Source organism: Triticum aestivum, chromosome 3D (assembly GCF_018294505.1).
Source record: "Triticum aestivum cultivar Chinese Spring chromosome 3D, IWGSC CS RefSeq v2.1, whole genome shotgun sequence".
Taxonomy (NCBI): Eukaryota; Viridiplantae; Streptophyta; class Magnoliopsida; order Poales; family Poaceae; genus Triticum; species Triticum aestivum.
In genome coordinates, this window is record NC_057802.1 from 131,764,572 (window position 1) to 131,787,108 (window position 22,537).

The 22,537-nt window shown below is 45.7% G+C and overlaps 2 protein-coding genes across 2 annotated transcripts; one reads left to right on the forward strand and one right to left on the reverse strand.

The window, feature by feature from the left end:
• The first annotated feature begins 4,612 nt into the window (after positions 1 to 4,612).
• Positions 4,613 to 6,575, forward strand: LOC123077860 (cytochrome P450 71A1). The gene is made up of 2 exons (XM_044500193.1): positions 4,613 to 5,787; positions 5,865 to 6,575. Exons 1-2 carry the CDS (start codon positions 4,843 to 4,845, stop codon positions 6,468 to 6,470), a joined length of 1,551 nt encoding a protein of 516 aa, XP_044356128.1. The 5' UTR covers positions 4,613 to 4,842; the 3' UTR covers positions 6,471 to 6,575.
• Positions 6,576 to 9,665: 3,090 nt separating this feature from the next.
• Positions 9,666 to 13,276, reverse strand: LOC123077861 (protein Mpv17). The gene is made up of 3 exons (XM_044500194.1): positions 12,948 to 13,276; positions 11,571 to 11,662; positions 9,666 to 10,412 (listed from the first exon to the last, which is right to left on the reverse strand). Exons 1-3 carry the CDS (start codon positions 13,107 to 13,109, stop codon positions 10,010 to 10,012), a joined length of 657 nt encoding a protein of 218 aa, XP_044356129.1. The 5' UTR covers positions 13,110 to 13,276; the 3' UTR covers positions 9,666 to 10,009.
• Between the last annotated feature and the right edge of the window lie 9,261 nt (positions 13,277 to 22,537).

The window sequence follows — 22,537 nt, forward strand, 5'->3', positions numbered from 1 at the left end:
GCGATCTACACAACACATGTGGAGGCATGGTTCTCGATCTCCATCTCTATAGCCACATGTTATATGTCGAAAGTGGGCAGATCCTGGTGCAGATATGCGCTACAAGGGTAAGCTACGCATCACATACAACACCAGCTCAGTTTTCTCACGCCGGTTTTCACTAGGTTGATTAAGTGTTTCCCCGTAGACGCAATCATTCTTGTGTTTGCCGCTACTCCCCTACGGATGGCAAAGACGAAAAAGAGAGGATATTACTGTCACCTCTTTATCTCAATACTCTAACCTCTACAACGATAGTAGTATTATCCATGGTCAACGTAGTCAAAAAAAAGCGAGTGAAGCCTCCTTTCAACATTAATGGAGGCTATTCGCTGGAACCTAAATACGAAGATATCATATCTTTACTCCTATAAAAATCTGAGTTGATGATGATGTTGTGCCTGCCATCTTGCGTTTCGGATCATCGGATCTGCATCCGACGCACAACACAAAGCAATCTGTGCAATTTTACAGAAAGACGCCCGCTTCACTTCACACATTTGCAGATAGCCCCTCCAAGTCACATCTCTCCCGTTCAGCACTGGCGCCCCCAACTCATCAAAATCCATCTGAAAAAGAAGGCGCTGGAAGAACCACCGATCTCGCTCGATGTCACTGGAATCGATCCCGCTCGATGGCCGTTGTCGGCGCCATCCACCCCCAAGCCTCTCACGCCTGCTCTCATCAGCCCCAGCGCTCACCACCACCGCAAAATCCCGTCCTCCCCGCCATCTCCTCCGCCCCCTTTTGCCCGTCTCCTCTAGCGCCGAGCTCGGCAAGCACATACGCCGCCGACGCCGCCCGTCCGCCGACTCGTCCTCCTCTTGTGCCGCAGCACAACCGCCCAGCATCTCCACCACGACGCCCTCTTCCGCGTCATCCCCTACACCCCCTCCCCCATCTCCTGCGGTTCCAATGCCCGGAAGTGCGCCGCTGCCGCTGCCGTACCCTGACGCCTCTCTTGCTTCCTCCCTTTCTTGTTGCAGTAGCCCCACCACGCACCGGCACCACATCATCCTCCTCATCGCCATCTCTTCCGCCCGCTCCCCGTATCCTCCGACGTCGACCTTCAAAGTACGCCGCTGGCTGCGCCGCCACCTACTGTTGCCCGCCGGAGGATTTCAGCTGGTGGCGAACTACTCGTTCCCGGCAGTGCCGGTGCCAACTACCTCAAGCCACTGTGTTTGTTCCCAAATCCCAACCACGTTCATCCCTCCATAAGTTTTGTGTTTCTCTGTTAGACCCAAAGAAGTTTGTCATTGTTTTGGAGCAGAGATGTGTGATTTGTGCAGCTATGTGATTGAAACCATTGCCTCTCCTAAATATGTTTAAAAACTAATTGGTTGTGGATCTGTGAAGTACCTCGAGAACTGCAGATTTATCCTTGGGGAAATTACTGAGAACCATCCCCTCGGGTTGTTGCTAGATTTTCTATTCAATATTCAGATTTTTTTTCCATTGTGATCTGTGTCAGATTTATTGCTCAAGGAAAATGGAGCAGTGTTATCAAGCATTGCTAAACAGAATTACTGTACACACGACAGTTGCTGGCCGAACTCTGGACGATTGAAGAATTGAATGGTGCTGTTTACCTTTGCTCTACGCATCGATGGCTTGATGCGCTGCATCATCTGAAGATCGTCCAGAACTCGTCGGCTGTGTAGTAGCGCTCTTGCTAAATGTCTTCTTAAGTGGAAAAGATCTCAAGCCCTACTTTAAAGATAAGCTTTTCCACTTTGTTGTATCAAGTAATTTTACTTCCCTGTATATTAATTATTGTGTATTGAACGGAATTTGAGTAATCCTTTTTTACAAAACATCATATATACACTTGTGTGGTTGTATGAGATTAATGGAGCAAGAACGGCATGCAGTATTGTCTTCGTCTCATCCACTAGCAGAAGATTTCTATTTGGAAATGCTAATTGAAAAAAGGTATGCAGCATTAGTAATATCCTTCTAATATGTGGTCTGGGAGAGATGCCCGATAATGAGTGTTGTGTTGCTTGTAGATAGATTTTTCACGACTTCAACATGTGCCTTCCTTCTCATCGTGTGTTACCCTAAACCCCTATGAGTTCATATATCTGTTTTAATTCTCCGCAAGTAAATTTTGATATTATGTAACGTCTGTATGATTAGAATCCCATGGGAAACTGTGTATTTTTTCCTAAGACAATATATGACTTCAGACTCATATACCTACGTGAACCTGCATAATTTTTAGAATATTTTTTGAACAAGGTATATGTCATGTTATTTTAATTAGTTTTGAAAAACTTTAGTATTGTTTGGTCGGGGCCACATCAGATGCTCCTCTTGAGAAGCTGAATGATAATTTTGAGGTGTCTCATGAAATCTAATCATAACTTGCCTTCTCAAACAAAAAGGTATACATCAATTATTTGATTCTTAGCTTTTGGTTAGAACCGTCATGCAAAGTTTACCTCACAAACTGGATTTTCCCCTAGACTAGCTTACTTCTTTGTTTTTCTTAAGATTCAGCGATATAAATGTTAGCAAATAAACCAGTGTGGCTTGATTAGTAGTTTGGTAGCGTTCTGCAGCTTTCTTCAGTAGTTTTAGTTAGCAGTTTTCTTCAATAGTTTCAGAAGTTTCAGTTAAACTGTTAGCGACGCCTGAGGACTTGGGCTGTACGATCCCGAGGCGCATTTGTAGGCCTGTAAGGACTTGTTCTCGGTCGTGGGATGGCACGATCCGGTAAGAGGGCAAGACCTGCGGCATGTTTGCCTTTCTGTTAGAGATAATAAAGTGAAACAGAAAAGCAACATTCAGAGCGCTGCACAAAACTTCAGTGTTCTTCCTCTGTTCTTCTTCCACCTTGGGTGATAGAGAGAGAGAGAGCAGAGAGATTTGAGGGAATTGTGAGTGCTGACAATAAAGTCGAATATTCAATATGGAGCCAAAGCAGCTCTAGGATGAATGGTGTGAAACAAAAAAAAGAATAGAAAAGTCTGGACTTTTTGCAACAAACATATTTGTGTCTTCTAACAAAATACAATTTTTCCTGAAGAAACGCCATATTTACTGATTTGTGCTAGAAAAAGTGGTGCCCATGGAAGTGTTTTAAGACTTAAGAGCACCAATTTTTTTCTTCCAGATCACAACATGTTTTGTTTCTTCATTAATATTTACATAGTTATAATGCTTGATATGCTTGAGTGTTTGGCAGGAGCACATGAGAAGGAAAGAGGGAAACTAATATCACCATATTGAATTGCCTTCTCAGTGACATGTGATTTCTTTTAATACGGTATTATGTAGTATGCATGGCTACACTAACCTAGGATTGGAACATAGAAGGAAGAGGACGGTTAGAGATGAAGGCACTGAACATCAGAAGACGATGTTGTCATACGATATTTATGCAGATGTTGTTCCATAGCAAATCACCTCTTCTAATTAAACTGTTTGAATATTTAGTCATACGATATTTATGCAGATGTTGTTCCATAGCAAATCACCTCTTCTAATTAAACTGTTTGAATATTTAGTCATACGATATTTATGCAGATGTTGTTCCATAGCAATGTATAACACTACACTAGAATCTGTGTTCGAGCTCAATTCTTGCATGTCATGTGTCAAATATTTACATTGTATGAATAACTTGGGATGGCAGGCATTTATGATGTTTTCTATATTGCGGAATCAATTATTCATGTACATGCAACACTTTTGAATTTTAATACTCTCGTATGTATGCAAGTTATGTATAACGTGTTTCTATTTGCGTTTCCTCTCTTCATGCTGAGTTCTCCTGAATTCGGAGAAAAAGCTGGCCAGTGTCGTCCCGATTGCCAAATGTGTGGTCAGATTTTCTATTTGCAGTCAGTAATGAGAAAGCTGGGTAAGGACTAAGGAGAACAAAAAATCTTCCTGCAAGGTCAAGATGGTGAAGAGAAGGTTTGGCTTGGACGAACAGTATATGTAATCTCTAAGGAGACAAGTTCTTATATTGCCTCAAATGGCAAGAGATGTGGAATTCCATCGATTTTTGCTCGAAATAGTGTATAGAAATGGGTTCTTTGCATGAAAGAATTGCTTCTACTAAAAAGGCGGACGGAAACCATATGTTTGATTGTGCTCGATGCCTACCTATCAACAATATAACATCGTTTGATTAATGTCTAGGAACTATTTTTTGCGGGACATAGCAATGAATTGGATCTTGGACATAATTTAAATAAACAATAATGTTTCACGTGATCTTTTGTGACCGCGTAGCGTAGCACGGGCATCTTACTAGTCTCCTATAGGAATTCAGTGGTTGAGAGGTAGAAGATGAACACAAAAAATGGTTGAGAGGTAGAAGAAGGCATCTACATAATTGGATCCGCATCTGAAGGCCAAAACAATTTGAGTGACCCTAAATTCATTTTCAGCGCACTTGTATTACTACTAACCTCTCCCTTTTTTGCCGATTTTTTGCACGTAACAAGTAACCACTCATCTCTCGATCTATTTCCATTTCACTCAACACGGCAACGCCACCACATATTTCCGTGGACGCCTCGAGTGCATGGTTACTTGTTTCACGTCCACCACCACTCAGCAGATCCACTGACCTTTAACACGCTGCAGCTTGTCCTATTTTTCTGCCCGACATACCCCCACAGCGAAAAAAAAATAGGAGTCACGACGAATCTTTTGAAATGGATTCGCTGCACACATCTGCATCTGCACGTAGTAATCGTGCCCCAAGGAGATGGTCCATGCACGCAGTCGCCAGCGTTACGAGTACGGCGGCAGAAGCCCAGAACGCACGCTCGCCCCGTCGACATGGCCGTCTCGCCTCTTGCTCTCCTGCTCCTCCTCCTCGCCTTCGCCGTATCTCTCCTGTACATCCTCCGTAGGCCCGCCCCTCTGCGCAGCGGCAGCGATGGAGGACGGAGGCATCCTCCGCCGTCGCCGCGCGGCCTCCCGCTGCTCGGCCACCTACATCTCCTCGGCTCGTTGCCGCACCGGGCCCTGCGGTCCCTGGCCGCCGCGCACGGCCCGGTCCTGCTGCTCCGGCTCGGCCGCGTGCCCGCCGTGGTCGTGTCCTCGCCGGCCGCCGCGGAGGAGGTGATGAAGGCCCGCGACCTGGCCTTCGCGAGCCGGCCCCGCAGCGCCATGGCCGACCGGCTCCTCTACGGGCGCGACGTAGCGTTCGCGCCCTACGGCGAGTACTGGCGCCAGGCGCGCCGCGTGTGCGTGGTCCACCTCCTCAGCCCGCTCCGCATCCTCTCCTTCCGCGGCGTCCGGGAAGAGGAGGCCGCCGCGCTGGTCGAGCGCGTCTGCGGAGCGGGGGCGGGCGGCGCCGTCGTGGACCTGTGTGAGCTCCTCGTCGCCTACGCCAATACGGTGGTCTCGCGCGCCGCGTTCGGGGACGACAGCGCGCGCGGCCTGTACGAGGAAGGCAACAAGGGACGCGAGCTGAGGAAGGTGTTCAACGACTTCCAGGAGCTGCTCGGCACGGCGCCTGTGGGGGAGCTCTTGCCGTGGCTGGGGTGGTTGGACGCCGTGAGGGGGATGGAGGGGAAGATCAGACGGACGTTCAAGGCGCTCGACGGTGTGCTCGAGAAGGTGATCGACGACCACCGCCGCCGGCGTCAAGCCGGCCAGCAGACGGGAGATGACGGCGGCGATCACAGGGATTTCGTGGACGTGTTGTTGGACGTGAACGAGACCGACAATGACGCTGGCATGCGGCTCAACACGACCGAAATCAAGGCCATCATCTTGGTACGTCTTTATTATGACGCCGTGCTATAGTTGTTAGTGGTTAACATGTTTCTTGTACGTACGTCGTCGACGCGCAGGACATGTTCGCGGCGGGCACGGACACCACAAGCACGGCAATGGAGTGGGCCATGGCGGAGCTCATCACGAATCCGGACAGCATGCGCAAGCTCCAGGACGAGATCAGGGCGGCCGTCGGTGGCTCCGTGCACGTCATCACCGAGGACCACCTCCACAAGCTGCACTACCTCAAGGCCGTGGTAAAGGAGACGCTACGCCTGCACCCACCGATCCCGCTCCTCGTGCCCCGAGAGCCGCAAAACGACGCCGAGATACTCGGCCACCACGTCCCGGCGGGCACGCGGGTCGTCATCAACGCGTGGGCCGTCGGCCGGGACCCGGCGGCGTGGGAGCGCGCCGAGGAGTTCGCGCCTGAGAGGTTTCTCGACGGCGCGGTGGACTACAAGGGGCAGGACTTCCAGCTGATACCGTTCGGTGCTGGGCGGAGGGGGTGCCCCGGGGTCGGATTCGCCGCGCCGACCATTGAGATGGCGCTGGCGAGCTTGATGTACCATTTCGACTGGGAGCCGGCTGGCGGGGCGTCGCTGGACATGCGCGAGGTGAACGGGCTCGCCGTGCGGCTCAAGTCCGGCCTGCCGCTTGTCGCTAAACCGCGGTTTCGTTAGATAAACTTGTTGCTATGTTGGTTTTTACTCCTATGCCGCAAGAAGAAACGGGAGCTAGTGTTGAAAATCTGTAAAAAGTATTGTAGTGTTTGCTTCAAAGCCTAACCGAATCTTGCATGGATCTCAGTATTGTAGTGTATTGTAGGGTTTCATGGAGAATTGAGGTAGAGGAGAGAATTCAAACTGGAGGCAGAAGGGAAAGAGCAAAGAGAAGGTAGGGGATGACTAATTTCATTTCTTATGACCCCATCAGAACAGTGCTTCGACGTATATATCCTCTACACTCCAGGCCCATGGGCCCAACGCTCACACTTACAAGGGAATTTTCTTTTAAATATTACTTTTTTTTGCAAAATCTCGAAACTAACCCTGTTTGAAAAAAAATCAATTATATCACCTCGTCGTAGCCGCCACGAACGAAGAGTTACTCTTCATTGCAGTCGCGGACGAAGAGATTTTCTTTGTGACGGCCTTGGACAAATGGGAGCCTTCGTGGACGAAGAGTTGACTTTGTCACTAGCCGCAACGAAGAGCTCGTGAGACAGCCCCGCTCTGACCTAACCATCACGGCCACTGCCCGCCGACTAGACCATCCCCCTTCCCCGGAAAGGAGGCCTCCAACGAGGCCCTAGGAGAGCGAGGGACCTCCGCCTTTACGCCTGCGGCGTAGTCGTCTTCACCTTGGGCGCAATACCAGGCCTCTCCTGGTGCGGCTCGACGGCCACTCCCTGGTCCTCATGGCAAGACACTACGGCAAAGCATGAGCAGGACGTCGTCTACTTCTGGCCATCACCATCGAAGAAGATGCTGCGCCGGTGTGCATGTATCCAATCGTGTGTGCGTGTATTGCTTAAAGTTTTAAATAGCGCACAACCCGCGGATTGGTACCCCTATCTACAACCGGATGCGAGAGAAAATTTACAAGTTGCCGTCGAAAATTTAGTGTTAAATAGCCAGCCCTTTCGACCCGAAATATACGTTACCTAGCGGACAACTCCTCTGACGGCTATAGCGTGCTACTTAAAGCAGTGGTATAGCTACCGTGTTTCCAGCCGCCTCACCTGAGCACGCGCGACGACGACGGGTGCTGGCCCGGAAGACTGCGCGCGACGGCGACGGGTGTCGGCCCTGATGCTCTTACTGTGCACGACGACGACGGTGCCGGCCATAATGCTCTGGACCTGGACGACTGCGCGAGCGAAGGCGGCCATGAGTTGCGCTCGTCTTTCTCCTGTGTGGTCATCTTATCCATGGATCGGGTCGGTACCTGATCGGGGGTGTAGAGTGCATGCAAAACACAGCAATCAGCGTGTTGTATTCATCCTCATGTACGAAATCCATTTATACGGATGTCATCGATGGAGGGCAACCTTTCCACCAAAAAAGTATGTGGACAATAAGATTCATATTAAAATAAAAATCTCCATGTGGTATTTAGATCGTAAGGTTATCCTCACAAAAGATACTATTAAAAAAGAAATTAGCAAGGATGCATTCAGTGTTGTTTTTGTGGCGACGAGGAGTCGAGTCAACATCTATTACTTCATTACGCACTTGTCAAGCTATTATGGTGATCAATCCATATAGCTTTTAATCTACCTTCAACAATGAGTGATACGATATGTTCGAAAACTGGTTAGTGGGTGAATCCCAAGTTGAAGTCTCATATCCATATTGGGATTTGCGCTTTACTTTGAGCCATTTGGAACAACTGCAGTAATTTTATTTTTAATAGAATGAAAAAGTATTTTTTTTCTGTAGGTTATCTTCAAGGCCACAACCGAATCCATAGGTGGTCGTTACCGCGCAAAGAGGACCGGACGCCTATGGTCTTTGGTAGTAGCCGATGAGAGGTGATCTCTTAGAGTTCATTCCATGGATTTAGTTGGTGTAGGATTTGTGATGTCATTTTCCTATGTATTTTCCTTTTTAGTTTGCCCTTGGGCTATCCATGTGTGCCCGCTTTTTTTAGAAAATTTATTGTGATCAGTTGCTGAATTTTAAAATAATCAATAAACTGATGCAGAGGCTGAGGGTATTCCTTGTTTCTGAAAAAAAGAAGGGAATTGGCTCACGTTTAAATCAACACGTAGATAATTAGAGGGCATGAAGACAATAACTAACATGAACAAAAGAGAAGCAGCACATGAAGGCGCTGTGGACATCACTCCTGCGGCTCACTGAATTCATGTGACATCAGATTTGGGTCCAAAGCTCAACATCACGCATGTACGAAATCCTTTTATACGGATGTGGACAATGAAAAGGAATTGATGGGCAACCTTTCCGACAAAAAAGAATGTGGACAATGAAAATCCTGTTGAAAATAAAAATCTTCATGTGGTATTTACATCGCAAGGTTATTCTGACAAAAGTTAATCTGAAAAAAAAGGAATTGACAATGATGCACTAAGTATTGCTTTCGTTGGTATGAATATGTTCGGCAACTGGTTAGTGTGGTGAAAAAAAAAGTCTCGGATATGTGTGGGAATTTGCACTTCTCTTTGAGCCATTTGGAACAACCGTAATAATTTTATTTTTAACAGAACAAAAAAATTATTTTTTTGTAGGTTATCTTCAAGGCCATCGGCTATTACGCAAGGAGGATCGAGCCTATACGGTCTTTGGTTGCAGCCGATGGGAGTGATCTCTTGGAATTTCTTCAACTAGTATTATTTGTGATGTCATTTTCGTATGTTTTTTCTTTCTAGCTTGGCCTTGGGCTATCCATGTGTGACAGTTTTTTTTAACTTTATTGTGATCAGTTGACAAAATTTAAAATAATCAATAAAAGGTTGTGTATCACTTCTTTTTGAAAGAAAAAAAGGAATTAGCTCACATTTAAATCAACACGTAGAAAATTAGAGGGCATGAAGACGATAACAAACATGAACAAAACAGGAGCAGCACATGAAGGCTGAGGAGGCCTACTAAAACGGTAGACTGAGAGTTTATATATGGTCGCTGCTGAGAGTGCTAGTAGAACCAAAGGAGGCGGGAGGCCGAGCTCGCCTCTTTCACCTTGCCAGAACTAGCGTCGGATCAACTGAGCTGACGAACGAACGTCCATGCAGACGTACAAATTCTGCATGGACGCTGCTGCATATGCACTCCTCGTCCTAGTTCATGCAGAATTTCAGAGAATGCTCGTCCTGCTTCAGCACTTGACACACACTTGACCAAGAGAACCAACAGTAGAAAGTTTTCGGCGCCATTGCATATTTATGAGTAGCATGTTTCCACAGCACGATGAATACAGTGAATACTCGTTAAAAGTACGCGCTCTGCGGGTCAAACAAACAGCATGAACAAATGCTCGGTTACGAAACAAAAAGTTAAACGAGAGCATTGCCTTCTCATTGAGGTTGTGGAAGAAACAAAGATCATCTCCACATGACAGTGACGCCCAGTATTGCTGGCCACCAGAACTCCACATAAACAGCCGCTGCCCACCAGAACTCCACATACTTCCTGGATATATCGGTCAAAATGACAGAAGCTAACTTCTGGTCAAGCATCTTCTTCAATCATGATTCAGATCAAGCGTTGCTCTTCTGGTCTTCGATTTTCTTCTGGAACGATGTGAACCATTGCTTCCAAGCCGCATCTCCTTGTTGCTCGATCCATGACAAGAAACAACTGTCTAACAGGCAGAACAAGTTCACATAGAGCAGTTGGTATCGCACGGGAATGAAGCGGAAGTTTGCAATCTGCACAGCCGGCCAGATGGCTCCCCCTAAAACCAGAGCAGGAATGATGTCCCTCTTCACATCATCCTTCACCTGCTCCAGACTCCTTCCTGAAGCAAGGCCCACATAAGAGAAGAACAGCCCCAGATCTAGCGGCCCAAAGAGGAGACCATCCGCTGCAACCTTTGAGGCTACAAATTTGAACGAACCAGGCAGGTATCTTCGTCGGACCATACGATCCAAGTATTCATACCTAGGTCACAAAAATGAGTACACGTTATATTGCAGTTTGCGTCACGAAATCAAAAGTTGTTAACTCCTAAAATCAGTAGAGTTTTGCTTAGCCACTAGTAAACCTACAAGGTTAATTCGCACATCTTAACAGCAGTGTTAGCACATCGATAGAGTGCAACAAATGAGACGAGGCTGTGGTGCACCAAAGTGGCAATGACAGTAGAGGTTTGTCTGAAGGTATTGTCCCCATTGTATTTTTAGTTAAGAGATTTCAAACACCAATCTTGTTTCCAGTTCAAAACCTTGTAGCCAAATGAAAATTTAGAACACTAACAACAGGTTTAATTCGGTCCACAGCTAAGTGCTAACTACTCTCTAGAAAGAGCAGCATTTTAGTACACGAGTCTAAGGAGCAGCTAGAATGAACGTGCAACAAAATGCGTGACGCCATGAAGTAGTTTATAACTTTATATTGAAGTGGGTCAGTGAGAACACAAATGAACATAACAAGATGTACGGCTGCAAAGTACAGCCCAAGCTACTTTTACTCCAAAATTTGATGTGCAAATCAAGTTTGATTCACAGTTTGACAATGAGGCAATATTAGAAGCCTATAGTTCATAATGCTCTATTTATCTTTATTGTGCTGAAACTACAAACGCATTGCCACAAATGTTGGCATTCACAGTCCCCAATTACACTAGTAATGATTAACCATGAAGTACATATCCAAACTTCCAATGGATTCATGAACCAAAAATAGGTATAAGCAAAGTATATGCTATTTAAGTGTCTTCAATGTTTCACAGTTCATTATCCATTTATACTAATATACTGTCATCTGTATCAATAAGTCATCACCTAGATCACCTAAAAGGAAAACATAAGTGCATGATGTAAATTACTAAATATGCCTTCCATTTTGCCATTTATATGCTTATGTGTTTGTGAGCCTCTTTGAATCCTGTATCTGCAGTTCTATACCACGTGATAACCATCTGCCAGAGACTGGGAGATGGAGTTCTATCAGATTTACCATTGTTAATGTTGTCCAAACTCTAATAATTTACAATTCGATTTCAAATCAGCCTATACAACCTGAAAATAAAGAAACCGTAACAAAGTTGATCCTAACACCATCTGCTCATACCGGATATGAAATTATGAGAGAACTAACCAGTAATGTCCCACGGGTCCAACGAAAGCAAATCCAAATGAACTTGTGATGCCAACCCTCTTCCAATCAATTTTGAACTCTTTATCCTTATCCTGAAAAGGTAACAGAGCTTCGTTAAGTTAAGTGCATAACAATGACAGCACAGAATATTATATTTCGGTCTGAATTTCTTAGATTTTCAAATTTAAAGATTTGTTTACAGATTAAAAAATAATTCAAAACCGGTTTGCTGGTTATTAGAAACAAATTATGCAGCCGGTAATTTACTGATTAAAAACATAGTCTTTGATTCTTAGCAGAAACAATAGTCAAATAGTTCTCCATGCTGGCAGGTCTCAAATCTAAAATAACAAATACATCTAAAGCTAAAGATCGGACAGATGGGGTATCATTTCATATTTAAGAAAATGAAAAGTGAAAGCATGTTTTGAGGAGCACTTAGACATGAGAATAGCAGAAAGTACATACATCAATGTGTCAACCATTTTCTCTTTATTAGGTCCAACAAACGACAGAGGAAGGAAACAGCCCATACCAAGGTCAACATGTAATTCACATGCCCAGCGAAATCCTTTTCTAGTGTCCAGATAAAGCTAACTCCCACGAAGTAAGCTTTCATCATATCAAAGGAATAACATCAAATCGACCTCTCATTCAATAACCCATTCACCCTGAGTCTTTTTTTTGGGGAGGAACACAGAAAAGCTCTAAAATCACAAAACAATACATGGATACCACAAATGGAGACCATAGGTACTCGAATAATCAAGCGACATTATGAACCAATAAAATCTCCTACCCCAGTTTTAACAACAACGCTCCAATGTGTGTCAAAAAACGTCTTACATTATGGGACGGAGGGAGTATTACCAAAAAGAACTGCCAAATCTCAACACACCACCAACAGCATATATAGAGATAACCTCAGGAACAGATTTGGCAAAATAGGCTTTTTTTTGGGAGGGGGCAAAATAGGCTTTAGTCAAGACAAGAGAACATCGAACTCAACATAAACATTACCCCAAACATCAGACTGATATGTGATTAAACAACAATTAACTTACAGAAGTTCTAATATTATTCTTCGCATAAAATAAATCAACAGCCCAAGCAAAAGAAATACTAAACCGGTCGTTGGTTTATAGTTATTACTTTCTCCAATGACCAATCACATATCGACTCTGTTGAAACAGATTAAGCATCACCTACGCCTAAAAATCGATCCCTCTGGTAGCCTAGGTTTACATACACCCCAGGGAAGTCCCCACTCCCAGGCGACCGGGTTAGCTGAGGCGCGACGGCATCCAAGAACGACCATGGAATCCGGGGATCAGTAGCCGGAGAAGGAAGAAGTTGTAGGGGCGGTTGACTGGCTACCTCGGGGTTCTTGGCGTGGTGGTGGTGGGAGCTGGCGGATTTGTGGGTGACGGCCTGGGCGCCGATGTCGCCGAGGGCCCAGAGGATGCCGGAGCTGACGACCTGCGTCCGCACGGGGTAGGAGGACAGGGACTGCTGGTACCATCGCCATAGCCGCCGCATCCCTGCGAGCGAGCCGAAAAGATTGACGGGGGGAGAAGGGGAAAGGAAGGAAGGAAAGGAAGGAAGTGGGAGTCGTCCCCTCCCCTCTATTTCCTTGGATTTGTTCTTTGGGATTTCGCTCGGGTTTTTGAGCTAGGGTTAGGTGGGCAGAAAGAATGGTGGGTCGCCTCCAGCCAATCAGCCCTCGACAGTTTCCTTAGTAGTAATATTTTCTCAGAATCTTTTATGGCAAACAGGAAATGTGGAGGTTGGAGGGAGGGGTCAACTTTGCCATACTATCTGTCTGACCCAATACACAGATGATTATTAAGAGGAATTTTAGTGGAAGTAGTTATATCGGTAGCATACAAAATTTATATGAAGCATGCTTCGTATGGATATGGAGGTTGTCGAGACAAAGCGCAAACACAGAGACGGCATAAAAGTGCGCTATAATATTTCTTTTTTATGTGCGGCCCGTTTGTTGATGGCCAGAAGTCAAAAACGAGACCAACCCGGACTAGACTAGCCTGTTAGCATTTTTTTATAGAAGAAAACTTCGTGAGCACCAAACGCTCAAGCCGAGACTTGAACCCTGGTGGGCTGGCTGCGAACTCCCGCGCCTTGCCAGCTGAGCTACGCTCAGTTCTCCAATGGCCAGAAGTCATCTTTCTTCCCGACCTCAGCATTGGATGTTTTTAAGCTAGGATTTTAACCTGGATTTACAAAATGGATTTGAAGAAAGATTGCAAGTATATTTGAACAATCTAGGGCCAAGCTTTTAAATAGCGGGTAGCAGGGTGATAGTTGAGGTTGGCGTAGAGGAATGCGATAGCAGTTGATATTATGGGTGCTATATCCGCATAGCGGATTCTGGAAACACTTGCAAATTTGATATTATTACGTATATTTCTAAGCCATTGATAACAAACATGCCCCTTGAATTGATTGTTCAACATATACATATAAGCATATAAGCATATAGACTATAATTGGTCCATCTGGACAATATTCATTGCAACCATCCAACCATGCAAACAAAAACTACCAGTGCCACATAATAAATAGTATCAAAAATATTTTATTTGGTTTCTTGTACATGATAGTACGAGGCACGGGAAAATTTTGCGCACAATCAATTGCAGCTAGTTAGCAATGATTTTTCTTCGTCTTGCCTCCCTAATGATGGCCGCTATGTTCGTAAGTCCTGCCAGCGAAGTCACTTTTACGATCACAACTGGTGCGGGTGCACGTCGGCTACTTGGCACCAGATGTGCACACCCCTACCGGCACTAGCGGCCGCATCTGGCTATGAACGACATGTGCCTTCGACACAGAGGGTCGCGAGACATGCGCGATGGGCGACTACGCCAACTAAGTCATCTGTCAACTATGAATTTCCCCTGCAAAAAAACTATGAATTCAATGTTCCCATGTCGTTCCACCCAGGGGCATATGTCCCCCACCCGATCCTGCAATTTATTTGTTCAATAAGTTACGTGTAGTAGTTAAGCTATGTGGTGTTTGTTCTACCCTTGAGTGTCTTCTAAAACTAAGGCGTTCATTGAACAAGCCTTCTTGCTCAAGGCAACGCCTACTACATTAGCTTTTCCAAGGTGATACTGCATACTGAGATCGTAGTCTGATACGTCTCTATCGTATCTATAATTTTTTATTGTTTCATGCCCATATGATCTTTCCTCTTAATCCCGCTGATCCCATCTGATCTTTCCTTCTTAATCCATTGACCCTGCCCTCTCTTTCCTTCTAAACTGCTTTTTTTTGTTAATGATCCAGCTCCTGCCGCTCTTTCCTTCTACAATTTTTAAGGTAAAAAAATTGTATGAGAAGAGACTTAAACCTAAGACCTTCAAGTTGAGGACATAATTCTACTACCAACTAGACTATCAATCCAGTCATGCATGAATACTAAATTAGAATATGTATGTGTGCATCCGAAAGACCACGCATCAAGCAGGTACCTCAACAACCAAGTACACTACAAACATTGTACGTATAATTACTAACCGAGACCAATTACATACCGCGATAACTTCTGTGTAAATAATATGATAGTATGCGCACGAGTATTTGATAACTTACGTACAACCAACGCGGTAACTTTGACCCAGGGAAAAAGTTGGTTGAAACATCCCCTGGTAACTTATGTGTAAATTGCATGATAATTTATATACCACATACCTGGTAGATTACATACAAACACCTTCATAACTTTGACCCGTAGAAAAAATAAGTTGTTCAAACATACTCCCAAGGGGATTATTTTAAGCATCACATAAATAGGTAATGTAGACCTGATAACTTAGGTACAAACACCGCGGTAACTTCGATTAGGTGAAAAAATATTTAAAACATAAAACTGATAACTGTTGGGGAACACAGTATTTAATTTTTTTCCTACGATCACGCAAGATCTATTTAGGAGATACATAGCAACGAGCGGGGAGAGTGTGTCCACGTACCCTCGTAGACCGAAAGCGGAAGCGTTCAGTAACGCGGTTGATGTAGTCGAATGTCTTCACGATCCAACCGATCCAAGCACCAAACATACTGCACCTCCGCGTTCAGCACACGTTCAGCTCGATGACGTCCCTCGAGCTCTTGATCCAGTTGAGGCCGAGAGAGAGTTCCGTCAGCACGACGGCGTGGCGACGGCGATGATGAAGTTACCGGCGCAGGGCTTCGCCTAAGCACTACGACGATATGACCGAGGTGTGTAACTGTGGAGGGGGGCACCGCACACGGCTAAGACAATTGATCTTGTGTGTTCTAGGGTGCCCCCTGCCCCCGTATATAAAAGATGGGAGGGGGAGGCTGGCCGGCCTTGTAGGGTGCGCCAAGGAGAGGAGTCCTACTAGGAATCCAAGTCCTAGTAGGATTCCACTTGGTGGAAGGGGGAAGGAGGAAGGGAGAGGGGGGAGGGAAGGGAAGGGGGCGCCGCCCCCTTCCCCTAGTCCAATTCGGACCCAGGGGGGCACGGCCAGCCCCTTGTGGCCCTTCTCTCTCCCCACTAAGACCCATGAAGGCGCATTAGTTCCCCCGGGGGGTTCTGATAACCCTCCGGCACTCCGATATTTATCCGGTACCTCCCGGAACTCATCCGGTGTCCGAATAACATCGTCCAATATATCATTCTTTATTTCTCGACCATTTAGAGACTCCTCGTCATGTCCGTGATCTCATCCGGGACTCCGAACAAACTTCGGTCATCAAATCACATAACTCATAATACAAATCGTCATCGAACGTTAAGCGTGCGGACCCTACGGGTTCGAGAACTATGTAGACATGACTGAGACACATCTCCGGTCAATAACCAATAGCGGAACCTGGATGCTCATATTGGCTCCTACATATTCTACGAAGATTTTTGTCGGTCAAACCGCATAACAACATAAGTTGTTCCCTTTGTCATCGGTATGTTACTTGCCCGAGATTCGATCGTCGGTATCATCATACCTAGTTCAATCTCGTTACCGGCAAGTCTCTTTACTCGTTCTGTAATGCATCATCCCGCAACTAACTCATTAGTCACATTGCTTGCAAGGCTAATAGTGATGAGCATTACCAAGAGGGCCCAGAGATACCTCTCCGATACACGGAGTGACAAATCCTAATCTCGATCTATGCCAAATCAACAAACACCATCGGAGACACCTGTAGAGCATCTTTATAATCACCCAGTTACTTGTGACGTTTGATAGCACACTAAGTGTTCCTCCGGTATTCGGGAGTTGCATAATCTCATAGTTAGAGGAACATGTATAAGTCATGAAGAAAGCAATAGCAATAAAATAAACGATCATTAATGCTAAGCTAACGGATGGGTCTTGTCCATCACATCATTCTCTAATGATGTGATCCCGTTATCAAATGACAATACATGTCTATGGTTAGGAAACTTAACCATCTTTGATTAACGAGCTAGTAAAGTAGAGGCATACTAGGGACACTTTGTTTGTCTATGTATTCACACATGTACTAAGTTTCCGGTTAATACAATTCTAGCATGAATAATAAACATTTATCATGATATAAGGAAATATAAATAACAACTTTATTATTGCCTCTAGGGCATATTTCCTTCAGTCTCCCACTTGCACTAGAGTCAATAATCTAGATTACATAGTAATGATTCTAACACCCATGGAGTCTTGGTGCTGATCATGTTTTGCTCGTGAGAGAGGCTTAGTCAACGGGTCTGCAACATTCAGATCCATATGTATCTTACAAATCTCCATTTCTCCCTCCTTGACTTGATCGCGGATGTAATTGAAGCGTCTCTTGATGTGTTTGGTTCTCTTGTGAAATCTGGATTCCTTCGCCAAGGCAATTGCTCCAGTATTGTCACAAAAGATTTCCATTGGACCCGATGCACTAGGTATTACACCTAGATCGGATATGAACTCCTTCATCCAGACTCCTTCATTTGCTACTTCCGAAGCAGCTATGTACTCCGCTTCACATGTAGATCCCGCCACGACGCTCTGTTTGAACTGCACCAACTGACAGCTCCGTTATTCAAAATAAATACGTATCCAGTTTGCGACTTAGAGTCATCCGGATCAGTGTCAAAGCTTGCATTGACGTAACCGTTTACGACGAGCTCTTTGTCACCTCCATAAACGAGAAACATATCATTAGTCCTTCTCAGGTATTTCAGGATGTTCTTGACCGTTGTCCAGTGATCCACTCCTGGATTACTTTGGTACCTCCCTGCTAAACTAATAGCAAGGCACACATCAGGTCTGGTACACAGCATTGCATACATGATAGAACTTATGGCTGAGGCATAGGGAATGACTTTCATTTTCTCTCTATCTTCTGGAGTGGTCGGGCATTGAGTCTGACTCAACTTCATACCTTGTAACACAGGCAAGAACCCTTTATTTGACTGATCCATTTCGAACTTCTTCAAAACTTTATCAAGGTATGTGCTTTGTGAAAGTCCAATTAAGCGTCTTGATCTATCTCTATAGATCTTGATGCCCAATATATAAGCAGCTTCACCGAGGTCTTTCATTGAAAAATTCTTATTCAAGTATCCTTTTATGCTATTCAAAAATTTAGTATCATTTCCGATTAATAATATGTCATCTACATATAATATCAGAAATGCTACAGAGCTCCCACTCACTTTCTTGTAAATACATGCTTCTCCAAAAGTCTGTATAAAACCATATGCTTTGATCACACTATCAAAGCGTATATTCCAACTCCGAGAGGCTTGCACCAGTCCATAAATGGATCTTTGGAGCTTGCACACTTTGTTAGCACCTTTTGGATCGACAAAACCTTCTGGCTGCACCATATACAACTCTTCTTTGAGGTATCCATTAAGGAATGCAGTTTTGACATCCATTTGCCAAATTTCATAATCATAAAATGCGGCAATTGCTAACATGATTCGGACAGACTTAAGCATCGCTACAGGTGAGAAGGTCTCATCATAGTCAACTCCTTGAACTTGTCGGAAACCTTTCGCAACAAGTCGAGCTTTGTAGACAGTAACATTACCGTCAGCGCCAGTCTTCTTCTTGAAGATCCATTTATTCTCTATGGCTTGCCGATCATCGGGCAAGTCAACCAAAGCCCACACTTTGTTCTCATACATGGATCCCATCTCAGATTTCATGGCCTCAAGCCATTTCGCAGAATCTGGGCTCATCATCGCTTCCTCATAGTTCATAGGTTCGTCATGGTCAAGTAACATGACCTCCAGAACAGGATTACCATACCACTCTGGTGCGGATCTTACTTTGGTTGACCTACGAGGTTCAGTAGTAACTTGATCAGAAGTTTCATGATCATCATCATTAGCTTCCTCACTAATTGGTGTAGGAATCACTGGAACTGATTTATGTGATGAACTACTTTCCAATGAGGGATCAGGTATAATTACCTCATCAAGTTCTACTTTACTCCCACTCACTTCTTTCGAGAGAAACTCCTTCTCTAGAAAGGATTCATTCTTAGCAACAAAAATCTTGCCTTCAGATATGTGATAGAAGGTGTACCCAATAGTTTCCTTTGGGTATCCTATGAAGACACATTTCTCCGATTTGGGTTCGAGCTTATCAGGTTGAAGCTTTTTCACATAAGCATTGCAGCCCCAAACTTTAAGAACGACAACTTGGGTTTCTTGCCAAACCACAGTTCATATGGTGTCATCTCAACGGATTTAGATGGTGCCATATTTAACATGAATGCAGCCGTCTCTAAAGCATAACCCCAAAACGATAGCGGTAAATCAGTAAGAGACATCATAGATCGCACCATACACTACTGCAGGATGCTGCTAACGCGACACTACGATCAGAGACCCTTCGAGAAACTGTGTGCGATGCAATAATCGCAAACGGTGCTGTATGAAAACCGTCATAAATGTGTAAAACGTCTGCGATGACGGATGCATCAAACACGATTTAGGTTTTAGTTGCGTGTGCGATGAAGGGCATACAGTTTAGTTCAATTAACTGTCTGCGATGAGGAGGAACAAAAGAAACAGGTAGCCAGATGAAGGCGTGTGCGATACACAGCATACGGTTCACTCGATGAATTGTTTGTGATTAGGCAACACAAAAGAAACGGTCAGCCAGATCAAAGGTGTGTGCGATATACGGCATGCAGTTCACTCGGATGAACTGTTTGCGTTGAGACATGAGAACAGAAACGGTTCAACTTAACAAGATGTGTGTGTTACGCGGCAAACAGGTCTGTAATCAGAAATGTGTGTGAAGACCGATAATAACACAAACGGTTGCTGCTAATAAGACGTGTGTGTTGTGCGATGGGATTGCATACAGAACAACAACATATATATACACACACTTATAAGGAAATGCTTGCATAACCAAATTAAACATCCACTTACATAGGTGGCTACTACAACCATGGCATTTGCACACACCAAAGTAAACTATTACATGCATAATTGCATAGGTGGCTACTACACACATGACATTTCCACACACACCAATAAAGTAAACTATATATTACATGCATGATTAACTATCATAAATGATCATCTGATCATCATCTACTTCTTGTGACGCTTGCTCTGCTTGTGGCTCGATCCGGGCTCGTTGATTTGGGAAACGAGGCACTTCCTCATGTCAACGATCCACCTGTGCATCTCGTAGCATGTGTACACGCTCTTGGCCGCAAACCTGAGGTGAGGTTCATCCAGTTGCCGCATCCAGGCCCCGTGCCAGGATACGTGACTTATTCTCTAGGCATTCTGCTTCATCTTTTCGTAGTAGGGGTCGATGATGGCCGAGGCGAGTTCGACCAGGGAGTCCTTCTTCGTGCTGCCCCAGACCCTGTAGTGGTCACGGATTTTGACAAGGTTCTTGCAGGCCAAGCCCGTAACACTGAGCGCTTTTACATCGTTGGTGGTATCCACCATGGCGAACTTATAGTCAGTGCTGTTGACAAACCTGTTGAAACGGTCGCAAGGCTCTGTGGCCATGCAGTAGTGGTAGATGAGGACATGATGGCGCACGCACAACTGGGCGACGACAACCATCTGATCTATGCCGGGACGACCGGCGATGTACTGGAGGTTGATGCCGACCACCTTGTACTTGTCTCTAGCAAGCAACTGCTCAACGCTGTTGATGTAGTCGTCCACCACGGCCGGGTCGATGGTGTACACCACCGAGAGATCCGTCTCCCTCGCGTGGGTCTCCACTCTATGCTCGCCGAACTCCATTGGAGCGCCGCCGGACATCTCCTCTCTATGTGTCATCGTGGGTGTGCTTGTTGTGTTGTGGGGCGCGATCGAAAGGTTGAAGAGGCGAAGGTTATAATGGCCGCGCGTGAGGGAGTCCTGGACTAAGGGGTCCTCGGGCGTCTGACCTGTTATCCATGGGCCGGACTGATGGGCTGTGAAGACGTGAAGGCCGAAGACTGTACCCGTGTCCGGATAGGGCTCTCCTTGGCGTGGAAGGCAAGCTTGGCGATCAACTATGAAGATTCCATCCTATGTAACCCTAGATTCCCCCGGTGTCTATATAAATTGGAGGGTGTAGTCCGGAAAGGAGAGACTCATGACCATAGTCATACAGGCTAGACTTCTAGGGTTTAGCCATTACGATCTCGTGGTAGATCAACTCTTGTAACACTCATATTCATCAAGATCAATCAAGCAGGAAGTAGGGTATTACCTCCATAGAGAGGGTCCGAACCTGGGTAAACATCGTGTCCCCTGTCTCCTGTAACCATCGATCCTAGACGCACAGTTCGGAACCCCCTACCCGAGATCCGCCCGTTTTGACACCGACATTGGTGCAAGAGTTCCGTTGTGCCGTCGACGAAAGGTTCGATGGCCCCTTCAATCGTCGATAGTGACACCGTCCAAGGGGAAACCTTCCTTCCCGGACAGATCTTCATGTTCGGCGGCTTCGTACTGCGGGCCAACTCGCTTGGCCATCTGGAGCAGATCGATAGCTACGCCCCTGGCCATCAGGTTAGATTCGGAAGCTTGAACTACATCGCGGACGTCCGCGGAGACCTGATCTTCGACGGATTCGAGACCGCGATGATCGCTCCCCCTCGCTCCGATGAACATGATCTAAATCTGTCATCGAACCGCATCCAGGAGATGGTTCCTGTTGCTGCAACGGCCTTAGAACCGGAGCAGATCGTGCCATCCGAGGCCATAGAGTCCGCGGCTTTGGAGCCGCACACAGACTCGACACCCTGCAATATTTGCGTCAACGGAACTCCGGACTCGTCTCTGGCTATAAGTTCCGGACCATGTACGCCTGCGGACGCCGAGCTGGATCGGTTATCGATTTTCGAATTCAGCGCCGCATACATCTTCTAGCACTCACCTTTGGGTGACGTGCTAAACTCTTTAAAGAATTTGTCCTTGGAGAAGGACTCACAGCCGAACTATGTTCGGTTCGAGCTAGAGGCTGACGATGGGGAATTTTGCTTCCCACCCGCCACCCACTTCATAGCCACTATCGATGACTTAACCGACGTGCTTGATTATGGCTCCGAAGACATCGACAGTATGGACGACGATGCCAACAAGGAGCAAGGCCAAGACCTGCCATTCATTGGACGTTGGACGGCCACCTCTTCGTACGATGTGTACATGGTTGACACGCCTAAAAAAGCTAGCGACGATGACAAAGAAGATCCAGTTGCGAACAAACCTTTTGAGACACAGTCCAAGCGTCGGCGCCCTAAACGCCGTTCTAAGCCTCGTCGCTCAAAAGATGGCAGCACTGGCACCGAAGAAAATAGTACTCCGAGCGATGCCGAAAACAATGAAGACCCTGTTGGAGTAGCATCCGAACAGGAGGAACAAGACAACGATCAAGTTAACCCTGATAAACAGGCCATGACCAATGACCCGGATGACGATAGTTATCGTCCAGTCTCCGAGGATGAGGAGAGCCTCGGCAGTGAGGATT